Genomic DNA, 14,018 nt, shown 5'->3' with positions numbered 1-14,018 from the left:
TGGAAGAGTTCTTTAATTAAGTGGAATTTTAAAATAGTAATTGGTTTGCTTGGGTGATCAGCTCACTTGGGAATTATGTTAATGTAATCCACCACCAAGCCAGCTAATGTAATCTACAAGCAAGCAAAATCTGCAAGTGAGTAAAAGATATTTTTTCAACTTTCTCAACCATCTACTTCAACACATCACAATGCCACTAATTTGCAATAAAAATGCAAGATTCTCTATAGAAATAGAGAGCAGGATTGAACTTGCTATTTCTACTTTTAAAAAGCAAGAAATTAGCTTAATTACTAAAGCTGCACAGCTATTTAATATATCTTATACTATCTTATACCATCAAGTGAAAGAAAGACATGCACAAATCAGTCTATATACAAATTTAACCAAATTAACTGAGTCTGAAGAAAATCAGCTGGTTTAATAAATTCTAGATCTAGCTAAATAAGAAATTCCTCTCTGACTGGTATTTGTTGAGAATATGACCAATTACCTTCTTACCATATAAGATTCTATCTCTTCTCTTCTCTGTATTGGCTAGAACTAGGTATTAAATCTAATTAAATACTATACAGAGCTCAAATATTGTTATTTCAGATACTATAATTATGAGTAAGCAAAATATAAAAATAGAATGATTATTCAAGATTAATTTAAAACTCTAAAGAATATAATTACTAAGCATGGAATTTTAATAGAAAATATCTATAACTTTCATAAAACTGGATTTGCAATGAGTTTCTACATAATTATTAAGATTATTACTAGTGCTGAGTACTATAACTGAGCAAAGCTTCTACAGTCTGGAAATTAAGAATAGATTACAGTAATTAAATTAGTTAATGCCTCAGACTAGGTCTTGTCTCTGTATATCATTCTTAAGAGACAAAATCTACAGAAAGGCTGGTTTGACAGACTTCCATCTGGCTGAAGACTTAATATTAGTTTTAATAACTGAACTACAAATAAGATAGAAATTAAATAACTAACTAGACTATTTATTTCTGCTGCAAATTTATAGAGAATTAGCACTCATATACTTCTTATTCTAAATAGATACAGTAGTTATCTTACTTCAGAATTTAGTTATATCTGCAAGAAAAATAAGATTATTTCTCTGTATATGTCAGTATATTTATTCTATCTCTTGCAGTTTCTTGATGTAAGTATTTTTGCAGTTTTGAAGCAGACATATGATAATCTAGTTAAACAGCAAATATAGCTTGAAATTAATATTATTAAAAAGACAAATTTTCTGGATACTTATTCTACAGTATATACAGAGATCTTCAAGACTCAGAATATTTAAAGTAGCTTTATAGCTACTGGAATAGTCTTATTTAATCTAGATTAGGTTTTTCAGCAGCTGAATATTTAACTCTGGACCTTTACTTTCTTAGCTAGCCAATCTAGTAACTTGATGTTATTCTGAATTTTACAAACACCTCACAACCCCCGGCAATTGCATAGGCAGGCAGATAAGGTCAAGAATCTTATAAAACAGAGACTTGAAAGCTTACTCCAGGATTTAGTAGAAGGATTTGATTGAATTATCAAGACCTGTGAGTATAAAATAATCAACATCACTATTATAAAGAAGTAATATCAGGATATATTTGCTGCAAATAAGAAAGAGAAGTAAAAATATATGAGATCTAAGTGCTGAATCCAATATGAAGAAGATCTAACAAGAAAAGAGATTGCTGAGCTTGCCATTCCACCTGCTTAATCTATTGAATAGACAGTTGCTCAACTCTCTAAGTCTGCAGTCTCAGAGTCTGTATCATATTTGTGAGCACTACCAAGATGTATAAACTGCCATATTTTAGGCCATACAAGAAGAAGCTGCTGCAGTTCTATTGCAATATAATTTAATCTATTTAGGGGTTGTTGAGTGTAGATATTTTGGGTTAAATTCTAGTTAGTTGAGATGCCTTAATTTAATCTTTCGCTTGCTTGTGGATTTCACTCACTTGTGGATTACATTAACCTAGTTAACTAAGTTACAACTAGTTAGTTACTAAGTCGGCTACTAAAATCAAAATATCTTCAATTCCCTAGTCAAGTCACTTCGAAACTCTACGGAGTACATAGAGACTAACTAGCGTCCTGACAACTGGAATACTCTGCTGCCAAGCACCAACCAGCGGCTTTGATATCAAAATGCTTGCTTTTGATTTTTGCGGGTCTACTCCAAAATGAATTCCTATAAGAAGCGTAAGGGCCGTCGAATCGGTGGTGAAGATGGCTCTGAATTACGAGCCTCCCAAGAGCAAGGTACGTTTTTCGCCCAATACTTCAGGCAAAAGGCATCATTACGGACTTAGGTGCTAATGTTTCCGACAGATCCTGAGGTATCGGGACAGAAACCGAGTACAAATCTCAAAAGGAATTTAAAATTACGGTTATCGTTCGAGCCGGATCCCACCGGAATGATATCTGATGATCGGAGTGGTACTGGGATACGTAGCCGAAAAACACCGAGTGGGAGATCATCTGCAGCGAATGCAAGCGTGTTTCAAGAATCATTAACAGGAAAACTGTCTCCCCAGAATCCCACTCTAGGACGATTAAGCCAGGGGGCTGGTCCCGTATATGATCTCGAACATCTCAAAGAGCTTCAAATTTCTACCCTTTCGCCGCTGAGAAACGTTCCCATCCATACTCACCCCCTAGAAGAGCAAATCACAGTGAGATCCGGTGGCGAATGTGGCCAAACGGGCGAAAACTCTGCGCTATTTATACATTCACCCGATGCTAACGTCCGAGAAGGAATGGAAGGGCGGATGCACTCGGCTATGGACCAGGATTACATTTCACTAGAATCAAAAGCGGAAAATACCTTAATTCCTCGACCACGGACGTCCCGTTCCGATAGGCGGCTAGTCCCTGATGCTGTGAATTTTACAGCAGACTTTGAAGATTCTGATGACACCTCTGCGTTGCCACTTAGCATGAACATGCAAGGTGATAAAGTACGGAGGCGTCGCACGAAGATTCAGAGGCTGATTGATGAAGCAGAGACTGCATCGGAAGGAAATGGATCTGAGTGCGCTCGTGGAGCTATATATGAGATAATGCAGCTTCGTGCAGGTATGGAAGGCCTCAAAAAGGGCAGAGAATCCCATTCGCGGCTGGATACCCCGGCAAAGGTTACTCCAATTCCCAGTCTAAGCTCTGCTATCGAGGATTTTTACAACAGCTTAGCCCTTACGGAGAATTGTAAGAGTGACCTAATACAGAAACTCGAAATTTTGAACCATGAGGAAATCAAAATCCTAGAACAGAAAAAAGATATTCAAAGCTTGCTAAAACATGCTGGAAACACCTATGAACACATCTACAGAACCTGAGGATGGAATGCGGAATCCAGATCCAGCCACATGTGTCAAAACTAGAGGAGGAAGAGCTAGGGAGCTGAAACTGTTCCAAAAAAAAAAAAAAATTGCATAGAGCATTCTTTGTAACATTCAATCTAATGAGGGAACTAAGCCACACAATATAACTACCCAATGGATGTGATGGGTGACATACATTGAGTGCGAAAAAGTTTTTGTAGTTGTACTCTGTACTCCATAAGGTGGCTCACCACTCAACGAGCCAAACCACTCAACAAGCCAAATTTTCGCACCATCAAATTTCTTCAACACTCAACTTCAATATGCAATAGCATGGTCAACAACAAAGCAATTAAGCTTGCAATTGAAGATCTTGAATTGCAAGAGACTCCAAATTACAGTGTGACTGTAAAAAAATATTCAGTCAGCTGAGAGACCCTGCACTGGTGGCATCAAGGCCTACAAGTTAATCACCATGAAGCAACCTCCAGACATAAGAAGAAGCTCACCAATATACAGGAGGATGAGCTCCTAGAGTATATAAACAAGCTCTGCAACTGTGGCCTTGCTTCTACACCTCAAATCCTTCAAAATGTTGTGCAAGAGATGATGGGAGAGGACATGGGAATCAACTGGGTGACACAGTTTTGTGAGCACCACAAGAACAAGATCAAGTCTGTTTATCTCAAGCTGCTTGACAAGAATAGACAGGTAGCAGATAATTACCACTGCTTTCAGCACTTCTATAGTCTTGTACTTGGATGCTTTTTTTGCTTCTTTGCAAGTGCAGTTATTGAATTTGGCTAACTTGTTGTGCTGCTGCATTTAGTTGAGCAAGAAAATCAGCCAGTATAATATTACACCAGAAAACACATACAACTTTAATGAAAAGGGATTCCTTCTAGACTCCTGTCATGCCTCAAAGTGCCTTGTCTTTATTAAAGCTCTACAAGCTGGTAAAAGTGTTGCAACTCAGGATGGAAGCCAGAAATTCCTCTCACTGCTCTGTTCAGTCTCTGCAGATGGGATTGCATTGCCTCCAGCTCTTATTTATCAGGGTGAATCCAGAGATCTTCAGGATACATGGCTGGATGATTTTGATGGAAGCAAATATGCCTACTTTGCAGTCTTAGTGAATGGCTGGAGCAATGATGAATATGGCCTGGAGTAGTTGCAACAGGTTTTTAATCTGCATACAAAGGCAAAAGCAGGTAGGGCAAGACATCTGCTTCTACTAGATGGGCATTCTTCCCATATAAATATGAAATTTATTGAATATGCAAACCACAAAAGAATTCTGCTGTTGATCCTTCCACCACACTCTACCCACCATTTGCAGCCTCTTGATGTTGGTGTTTTTGGGCTGCTGGACAAGACATATTCCAGCAAGCTGGAATCCCTACTATGCTGTGGACTGGGCTATATTCAAATGACAAAAAGGGATTTCTGGAGACTATTCAATGCAGCATGGAAGAAGGCTTTGACAGGTGACAATATACATGCTGGCTTTGCAAAGACTGGGATTTATCCCCTGGATCCCCAGCATCAACTAAGCCAATTTGAAACTGCTGATCAACAAGGCCCTGCATCACTAGTTAAGCCTTCCATCCCTACAAATATACAGGAGCTTCATCAAGAGGTTAAGGGTATTCATCTTCAGCACAGCTTAAATTTGCAGAGTATTGAACAGGTTATCAAAGCCAGCAAGCAATTTGCAATACAAAATGAACTGCTAGAGCATGAAAATTGGGCTCTAAAATCAACTATCATGACAGAGAAACAGCACTGCAAGTGAGGCAAGCCCCTAGGCCTACTCAATCACAATAAGCCAAGCCAGGCCCAGTTCTGGAGTCCTACAAAAGTCCTGCAGGCTTGGGAACACCAGAATGAAATAGAGGCTGAGAAAGCTCACAAAATTGCTCAAACACAAGAGGCAAAGCTTCAACAGGAGCTTCAAAGAGAGCAGGCAGCTAGAGAGGCTGAAGAAAAACAGATTGAATGAGAGACTGCCCATATGAAGACCTGTGAGCAATGAGAGGCTGAAAAGCTTGAATGTGCTATACAACAAGAGGCCCAGCATGTTGCCCATGAGAAGAAAAAGGCTTTACAACAAGCAGAGAAGGAGAGACAGGCTGTTGAACATGCTAGTAAACACCAGCAGTCAGAGCTTCAAGCACCAGCTTCAAAGTGCTGTCGGCATGGCCTCCCTATGAAAGAACCTCATCACAGCAAGCCTATACAATCTTCCCAAAGCAGTAGTAAGAGCTCTACAAGCCTCCCTAACAAGCCTTTACACTCTCTAGCTGAGAAATCTACTGCTGACATTCCTTTACAATCTTTCCTATCCACCCCCCATATCTCTCGCTCTGGCCGCAATATCAGGCTGTCCACATGTTTATTTTCATAGCCACACTAATTTCTATGCTTCAAAGAACACACTCATTTAATATTTAATAGCTAGTTTAATAATAATAATTCGTTGTTGAGATAATTAATAAATTCGTAGCGTGGAGCATTGAAAGGAATTTGGCTCGAGTGGTTTGGCTCGTTGAGTGGTGAGCCACCTTACTTGGCCACCTAAATAATTGCTTGTTGGGTTGGTCAGCTTGATAAATATGGTACAGGCCACAATAGTTTGGGAACAGACACTCAAACTCATCTTCAGAGGATGACGGTACGCTGGTCATAACTAGCTAATCATGTACAACTCTAGACAAAATATGCCAAAGTCTAGTTCCAGAGCACCACTGATGATTTTAAAGATGTATTGCCAAAAGTGCCACACACTTTTAATGGTTGATGACGATTCACTTGATGCATTGAACCCGGCTCCTCTTGGTCTCATAGGTAATGTTCCCATGTTGGGTCGATTCGGATGCTAGCTTATCTTTATCATAGCTTCACCTGGAGCTTGTTGCCTCGGATTCTCCAGTCACGATCCCGGTTCCTTCTACGGGAGGCTTCATCAATGGCGAGACTCATTTCAGCCGGCCTATGTACCTGTTAATAAACGAGAAACCCCTCAATTAGTGCACGAGCATAATACTGGCCCAAGACCTCGAGCAGGACTCAAAGATGGACCAAATATGTCGTTTGTCGTGCTCACAGAGTCCCAGCTAAGCGGAACCGCGGGGGCATCTGGTATCACTGATGACGGCCCGCAACATCCAAGACCCAAAGTTGGACAAGAAGGTGGTGACAAATCATTTTCTCACTTTGAGAGGGCTACATATTTCTTTGAAACTGTATCTGCACGTACGGATATAGATCAACCAGTTTGTGTTGATTGTGCCGAGCTTCTTGCCGCTGGTGTTCAAAGCCGCTTAATAGGTGCAACAAGGGAACGAGATTCCTATGTCTCGTTCTTGAGAAATGTGAATGCATCCATCCCTTCCCAGGAGGAAGTAAACGCGGCTCGACAATCTCTACAAACCATACTGGAAGCGGAAGGCGATGCGTTTCATGAGCTACAAATGCTTGAAAATGAGAAGTTCGCAAGTGACAGGGAAATCGCGATCTTAGTTGAGCAATGCCAGCAACTCGATCGGGACGAGGAACAGTTTTGGACTGACCAAACCACATTTGGGCTAACTCTTGGGGGTTTCTTGAATGATCGTGATACCCTGAATGTTAAATTCGATCATGATTCTCGACAGCTTGAACGTTTACAACGCACGAATGTCTACAACGATACTTTTTGTATTGGCCATGACGGGTACTTCGGCACCATAAATGGACTACGGTTGGGACGTCTTGGAAATCCTCCAGTTGAATGGGCTGAAGTCAATGCTGCTTGGGGTCAGACTGTTTTGCTTCTTTCGACAATTGCTAATAAATTTGGCTTTCAATTTGAGGGATATAGACTGCGGCCGATGGGTTCAGTTTCAAGGATTGAAAAGGTAGAGCAAAGTCAACGAGAACCAAATTTTAGGACAGGTCGCGACGACAACCTGTCACCCATTATCACTTCCCTTGATCTCTTTTCCTCCGGGGATCTTCCACTTAACCTACCCTGGCTTCACCGACGCTTCGATGCTGGGATGGTAGCGTTCCTCGAGTGTCTTCGACAACTTGGCGTCTACCTTGAAAAGGTACCACTTTCGAATGGAGTTCCAGCTGCGTCCTCAACTGCAAGTGCCCCGAGGGAACACAGAAATGTGGGTTCTTACTACAGATCTCAGAGCCATTCACAGCCATCAACTTTTGGCATGAAACTACCTTACGAGATACAAAAGGATAGGATTGGTGATACTAGCATTAGGCTTGGGTTCAACCAAACTGATGAGTCATGGACACGTGCATGCAAATACATGCTGACATGTTGTAAGTTTCTGCTTGCAAATGCAAGCAACTTTGGCACTGCAAAATTTAACAATTGTGCAACTGAATCCAGTTATGAGCATTGATGATTTGGTATCAATGAAAGCTTTGATTCAGAAAATATACTAGAAGATGATGGAAGTGATTAAGCACAAAACAATTCTATGTGAGAATCATACAGTGTGAGAAGAGATCTCTAATAGAAAATTGTGTCACATCTTTCACAGTGAACTCGGACACATGGTGAACTCGGACACTTTTGCACATGATATAAAACTGTCACAGGCCGAGCTGAAGCTACTAGCTAGGCTCTACAGTATATATACAAATGTATTGCTTGGGAAAAGGAAAAAGAAGGAGGGTAGGTAAGTGTGTGTATGATATATTCACAACATTTGTGTATGGTGCTAGGCCAAAAGAGGAAGTGGAAACTAAGCCAAAGAGGGAATAGCATAGAAGTCTCTTGTGCAGCATGTCATTGAGAAGCTCAGTCTGAGATTCTTAGCACAGCATAGTATCAAGAGCTCAGTCTGAGAAGAATAGAGAGTTTAATCCTCTACAATATCTCTCTTCTGTTTCTCAGGCATTGCACTGTTGCTGGTGTTTGTGAACACTAAAAGTCTTCTCTTGATACTTATAGTACTTTTATTTATCAAGAGCTACTAGTCTTCTTTATGAGTATGGTATTATTCTATATTGAATATGTATATTCTCTTTATTTAACAAGGTATTCAAGATGTTGATGATTTTTCTGCTCTTTAAGAATTTTCTCCACCTTATACTTTTTTCTGTTCTCAGTTATTATCTCTAATGATTGCCAATTTGACTACTGCTAGCTGGGAAAAGGATCTGTGGTAGCTGGGTGGAGAAGCTGCATATGAAAGATATTGTACATTCTTAGAGATATATGCAGATGATAGCTATATAAGCTGACCATCTCAATAACTGTAAACTTGATATTTTTTGCATTTAGCTTTTTGCTCTGATAATCTATCTTGATATTGTGCAGATCCAGATCTTGTGTAAGAATTTGCCCGCGAACCCCTTATACAAACAAACAACACCTGTAAGAGTGGAGAGTCTTAGCTTATAAGCTGTTGGAAGTTGCATGTGTTCTTATAAGATGCTAAGTTACATGCTCACAAATACATATAAAAGACTGCTACTGTGTAAATCTCTTGCTGGAAGCCACTGGTAATCTTGTCTATAAGTTATATATAGTTACCAGAATACCAGAACTTTTATCTTACATACTCTTTTCTATATATATTTCTTCTAGAGATTTATTGTCATATTGATTCACATATACAATTCTCATATTTTGCTACTCTTCTTTAATAATGCTTAATAATAGTATCTATACAAAGAAGTTAACTCTCTGAAGCTTATAAATCTGAGACACTAGCAGAAAATCTATCTGAAGAACAAATTCAAGTTTGTAAGAAGATTACAAATCTTGAAACCACATTACCTCTCTCAACTGTTGATGAAATTAAAACTAGTATTATGATCTCAGAAAGAGAGTTTACTTTAAAAAATAAAATCCAACAACTTCACAAGAAAATCAAACTACTAAAGAAAATAACAAAATAGCAAGAAAAATTAAATACTTTTCAGATTATTCAAAAGCACTTATAAAGTAAATCTCTTGATCTAGCTATTTTTAATTCAATATCTGTAAAGCATTGGTCAGTCTTAAGACTACTACAACATACAAAGCTCTACCAGACTGGCATCTATATAAAATATTAGCAGTTCACCTCCAATATTAAATTTATTTATAATGCAAGCAAACTGAATAATAAGAAAGCTCTTGTATACACTTTTATAAAACTTGACTATATTAAAAAAAATCTTAAGAAATTTTTCTATATAAAGCTAGAAGATTCAGCACACTACACACAAAACTTTTAACAAATAATCTTTAGTTTTTACAAGATTTAGATAAAACTGATCAAGTCTATCATCAATAATTTCTAGAACTCATAACAGAAATTGATGAAGAATTTAAAAGCTTTAAAAAAATAAAGAAGAATTTGTATATAGAAATTTTGAATAAGCTCATGCAAGCCAAACTAAATAAACAGCTGGAAATATTAGATAATATTAATGATATAGTAGCACTGACTACCCAACTTTAATCAAGTATGTCAGCAGCTCATGCAAAGAATATCTTGCATACAAAGTTTACTAATTTAGTTAAAAGTACTTGTAAAAATATAAAGATTAATAATAATAATATTATTATTATTCATTATAGTCTTATGCAGTCAGTGATTATGAAAACTATCTAACAGCTTCTCTGTTAGAATTTATCTAGTATATATTGTAGAAACTGAAGAAAGGAAAAATTCAAGATATTTCAAGGCAATATGAGATGTTCTCTCTCCACAAAAGCCAAATAACAGATAGTACATAATATTAATTTCAAAGAAAAACAAAAATTCTTGTAGCAATATGATACAAATCAAACAAAAGTAAGCTTAGTATATTTAAGAAAGCTATTGTTTAGTGGCTATTTCAGTACATTTAAGAAATAAAACTAGCTATTTTAGATCTAATTGAGTTTCAAAAATAAAATTTAAAAATAGTTGAGAAATATCAAGTTCTTGTTAAATTTTTCTTCTTTTAGTATGATAAGCTAAGCAGTCTAATAGTAGATGCTTTAAATTTTCAACATAATTGTAGAAATGGCATAAGTTGAAAAAGTAGTCAGATAATCTTATTAAATAAGATCTGAAATATTTATAATCAAGTTTTAATTAGCAAATAGTAGATTATATTGTCTTAGGTATAGAACAAGTAGATGATTTTTATCTGAGTTTTATTTTATTATTAATAATAATAACATTATTATTATTTATTATAGTCTTATGCAGTCAGTAATTATAAAAACTATCTAACAGCTTCTCTGTTAGAATTTATCTAGTATATATTGTAGAAACTGAAGAAAGGAAAAATTCAAGATATTTCAAGACAATATGAGATGTTCTCTCTCCACAAAAGCCAAATAACAGATAGTACATAATATGAATTTCAAAGAAAAACAAAAATTCTTGTAGCAATATAATACAAATCAAACAAAAATAAGCTTAATATATTTAAGAAAGCTACTGTTTAGTGGCTATTTCAGTATATTTCAGAAGTAAAACTAGCCATCTTAGGCCTAATTTAGTTTGAAAAATAAAATTTAAAGATAGTTGAGAAATATCAAGCTCTTGTTAAATTTTTCTTTTTTCAGTTTGATAAGCTGAGCAGTCTAATAATAGATGCTTTAGATTTTCAATATAATTGCAGAAAGAGCATAAGTTGAAAGAGTAGTCAGATAATCTTACTAGATAAGATCTGAAATATTTATAACCAAGCTTTAATTGGCAAATAGTTGACTATATCTTCTTGAATATAGAAAGAGCTGATGCTTTCCATCTGGGCTTTATTTTAAATTAAGAGTAGTAATTTGTAGAGCTTTCTCTATTAAAAAGATTTTCATACCACTCTATCATTGCTTGTTCTTTTATTTATTTTTTTATATAAGTAAGAGATACATATCTCTCTGAACAAACTTAATTGAATTCTGTAGCTTTTTTTGCTGCTAGATCAGCTTCTTCATTTCTATATATATTTACATGTGCAGAAACCCAATGAAGATGTAGATTAATTTGTTGATTTTTCATATACTTAGCAGTTTTTCTTATAGATTGAAGATAATATAAGCCAGAATTAAGATCTTGATTCATGAGTCTCTGAATAGCAGCTTGGCTATCAGAAAATACTCAAATATCTGATATTAATCTTAATTGAGACTCAGAGATGGAACTTGCTAATTGAAATACTTTATCTATAGCAAACAGTTCTGCATTAAAGACTTTAAGATATTTGCCTAGATTTCATGAGAATCTAATATTATCTTGTAAATTGTATACACCAGCACTAGCATATTGATTTTCTTCAGCTTTTGATCCATCTGAATAAAGAATTAAGGATCTATTATCTAGACTTTTAATTCTATTTAGATGACTATCTTTAGCTGTTTTCTTGTCTGATTCTTCAATTTGAATATCTATTAAATCAGCTAGATTTTCAGATCAAGATGTATTCTATTTTGCTTCAATTTTTTCTGTTTTTAGAGAAGGTAATATGTTTGAAATTATTGAACAAATTCTGAATAATTAACTTGAATACTTTTTTTATTTATTAATTTTTCTTTTTTTTCTTTTAGTTGATGTTTGTTCAACATATTCATTATTTAATTCTAATTAATATCAATCTAAAATTCTTCCCTAATCAAGATCAACACCATTATTATAAGATAGAAAGCTAGAAGATACTCTTTCTCTGATTATATATTCTTTTGATATTTTTAATAGTCTATAAGTATAGTTTCTGTATAGTCTGTTAAATCTTACTTTGGCAGGAGAAATAACAGCTTCAATCTTTATAATATAAAGTAAAGAAGTTTTAAAAGCCGCTAGAATCTTTCTTAAAGCAGAGTTTTGAAATTTCTCATACTTATTAAGAAGATTCTTTTGATTCATTCACCAAATCTCAATATTATAATCAGCTACTGAGATAATACAAGCTATATAAAGTTGTTTTATAGCTTGAAAAGTAAGATGTTTTTCAGTATTTAAGAATCTAATTATTTAATTAAAAATTCTTTCAGCAGCTAATATCTTAATGTTAATATAGTTCTTAAAAGTAAGAGTATTATTAAGCTAAATACCTAACTATTTCACTAGCTTTTTTGATTTGAAAACTTGATTATGTAGTTTAACTGAGTTATCTTTACTAAATGATTTAGTGAATATGAGGATCACATGTATAGATCAGCATGACAATGAATCTCTAGAAGAAATATACATGGAAAAAGAGTATACAAGGTAAAAGGTCTGTATTTTGGCAACTATATATGACTTGTAAACAAGATTACTACTGACTTCTAGCAAGAGATTTGCACAGTGACAGTCTTTTATATATACTTGTGAGCATGTGGCTTAGTGTCTTGTAAGAATACATGAACTTTCAACAGCTTGTAAGCTGAGACTCTTAGCTCTTATAAGTGTTAGTTTGTCTGTATAAAGAGTTTGTAGCAAGTTCTTATTCATATAAAAAATTACAGGTGAATTCTTATTCATGTAAGAGATTTACAGATAGATTCTTACAGATTCTCCTCTCTTGTAAGTCTTAGTTTCTCAAGATGGCTGTCTCATTAAAAATCTTCATAAGTGGAAAACAAAAACCTCTTAGAACAAATAAAAATTTCCTTATAAGAAAAAAAGTACAGTCTCACTAAAGATGTGATATTAATACAACTCTAATAATACAACAGAATCCAATAACACAATAATATATAGAAAGTCTTTATTGTTCTCACTAGTCCTGTATCACTATTAGATAATGAACACTAGCTTAAGAAAGAGCTTTCTCTTGCTTTTTCTTTCTCTTCTTTTCTTCTCTTTCTTCTCTAGTCTATTTATTTTTATTAAAGATAAGTGAACTCTCTAAGCACTGCTTCATATAGAAGGTAGGCTTATAGAAGATCTCTAATATTCTGGAAGAAATAATATAACTTCATCTTAATGTTCTGCATGTTTGGCCTTGTGACTACAAGTTGGTAAGTTCACTCTTGATTGTGTCTTTGCTTCATATAATTATAAGATTTTGTCTTTGTGTGGGGTTTAATTTACAGAGAGACTAATACTTGCTAAAAGTTTCTGCTGGTATGTAGTTCTCTTTTTCTCTCTCTTATAACTTGTCTCTGCTTTTCTTTCTTGAGAGAACTCTCATCCCCCTCTTTATAAATAAGATTGAGCCTTCAGTAAGTAGTCAAAAAAAGTTAAGAAGTGTTTGTAACTGATAGTTCTAGAGTGTTGTTGCTCTCTCTTTCTCTTTCTGCTAGTTATTACTTTTTTTCTGCTAGCCTAAGCTGTAAGTACTTCTTATAAGCTGACATTAATTTGTGTGCTGATGGAGTTAGGGTTCTGCTACTCCCCTCTTTGCAGTTGTTGTTGCTCTGACCCTGACTAGAAATGTGAGTATCTGCTATTATATTTCAGTTTGTGGCTAATCTTCTCTAGATTATTATTGCTGTTCTCTCTGTTCCAGCATAGTCTGTAAGTGTTGTGATTCTGCAGAGTGCTTGAGACTGCCCAGTACTTCTTCTGCAAAACTAAGAATAATAATCTCAGATTACTCTTATCTTCTTGTCATCAGCTGCTATCTTTGCTGATTCTTTACAAGTCAATCTGATGATTTTTTCAGATCTTTTTCTCTACACAGGAGTACAAGCTTTGTCTGTCTGTGAAAGAGCATGATATTGTGAGTCTATTTAAAAATCTGTGCTTATTGCTGGTTTGAATA

General features: G+C 35.4%; 2 protein-coding genes across 2 annotated transcripts; both read left to right on the top strand.

Moving 5' to 3' along the window:
• Window positions 1–2,094: 2,094 nt before the first annotated feature.
• Window positions 2,095–3,635, top strand: CIMG_10875 (beclin 1). Its single transcript, XM_012358930.1, has 2 exons — window positions 2,095–2,277; window positions 2,347–3,635. The coding sequence occupies exons 1-2, from the start codon at window positions 2,199–2,201 to the stop codon at window positions 3,351–3,353; spliced, it is 1,086 nt and encodes a 361-aa protein (XP_012214353.1). The 5' UTR covers window positions 2,095–2,198; the 3' UTR covers window positions 3,354–3,635.
• Window positions 3,636–6,016: 2,381 nt separating this feature from the next.
• CIMG_10876 (autophagy protein Apg6) lies at window positions 6,017–7,847 on the top strand. The gene is made up of 3 exons (XM_012358931.1): window positions 6,017–6,039; window positions 6,101–6,185; window positions 6,237–7,847. Exons 2-3 carry the CDS (start codon window positions 6,101–6,103, stop codon window positions 7,742–7,744), a joined length of 1,593 nt encoding a protein of 530 aa, XP_012214354.1. The 5' UTR covers window positions 6,017–6,039; the 3' UTR covers window positions 7,745–7,847.
• Window positions 7,848–14,018: the final 6,171 nt, after the last annotated feature.

Source organism: Coccidioides immitis (assembly GCF_000149335.2).
Source record: "Coccidioides immitis RS genomic scaffold supercont3.1, whole genome shotgun sequence".
NCBI lineage: Eukaryota > Fungi > Ascomycota > Eurotiomycetes > Onygenales > Onygenaceae > Coccidioides > Coccidioides immitis.
The sequence above is the reverse complement of the archived record's forward strand: the minus strand, read 5'-3'. Positions and strand labels throughout refer to the sequence as shown.

Coding starts and splice junctions, on each gene's coding strand:
- CIMG_10876 (XM_012358931.1), top strand. CDS start 6,101: ATGTATTGCCAAAAGTGCCACACACTTTTAATGGTTGATGACGATTCA. Junction 6,186..6,236: donor GGCTCCTCTTGGTCTCATAG/GTAATGTTCCCA, acceptor TCTTTATCATAG/CTTCACCTGGAGCTTGTTGC.
- CIMG_10875 (XM_012358930.1), top strand. CDS start 2,199: ATGAATTCCTATAAGAAGCGTAAGGGCCGTCGAATCGGTGGTGAAGAT. Junction 2,278..2,346: donor ACGAGCCTCCCAAGAGCAAG/GTACGTTTTTCG, acceptor TGTTTCCGACAG/ATCCTGAGGTATCGGGACAG.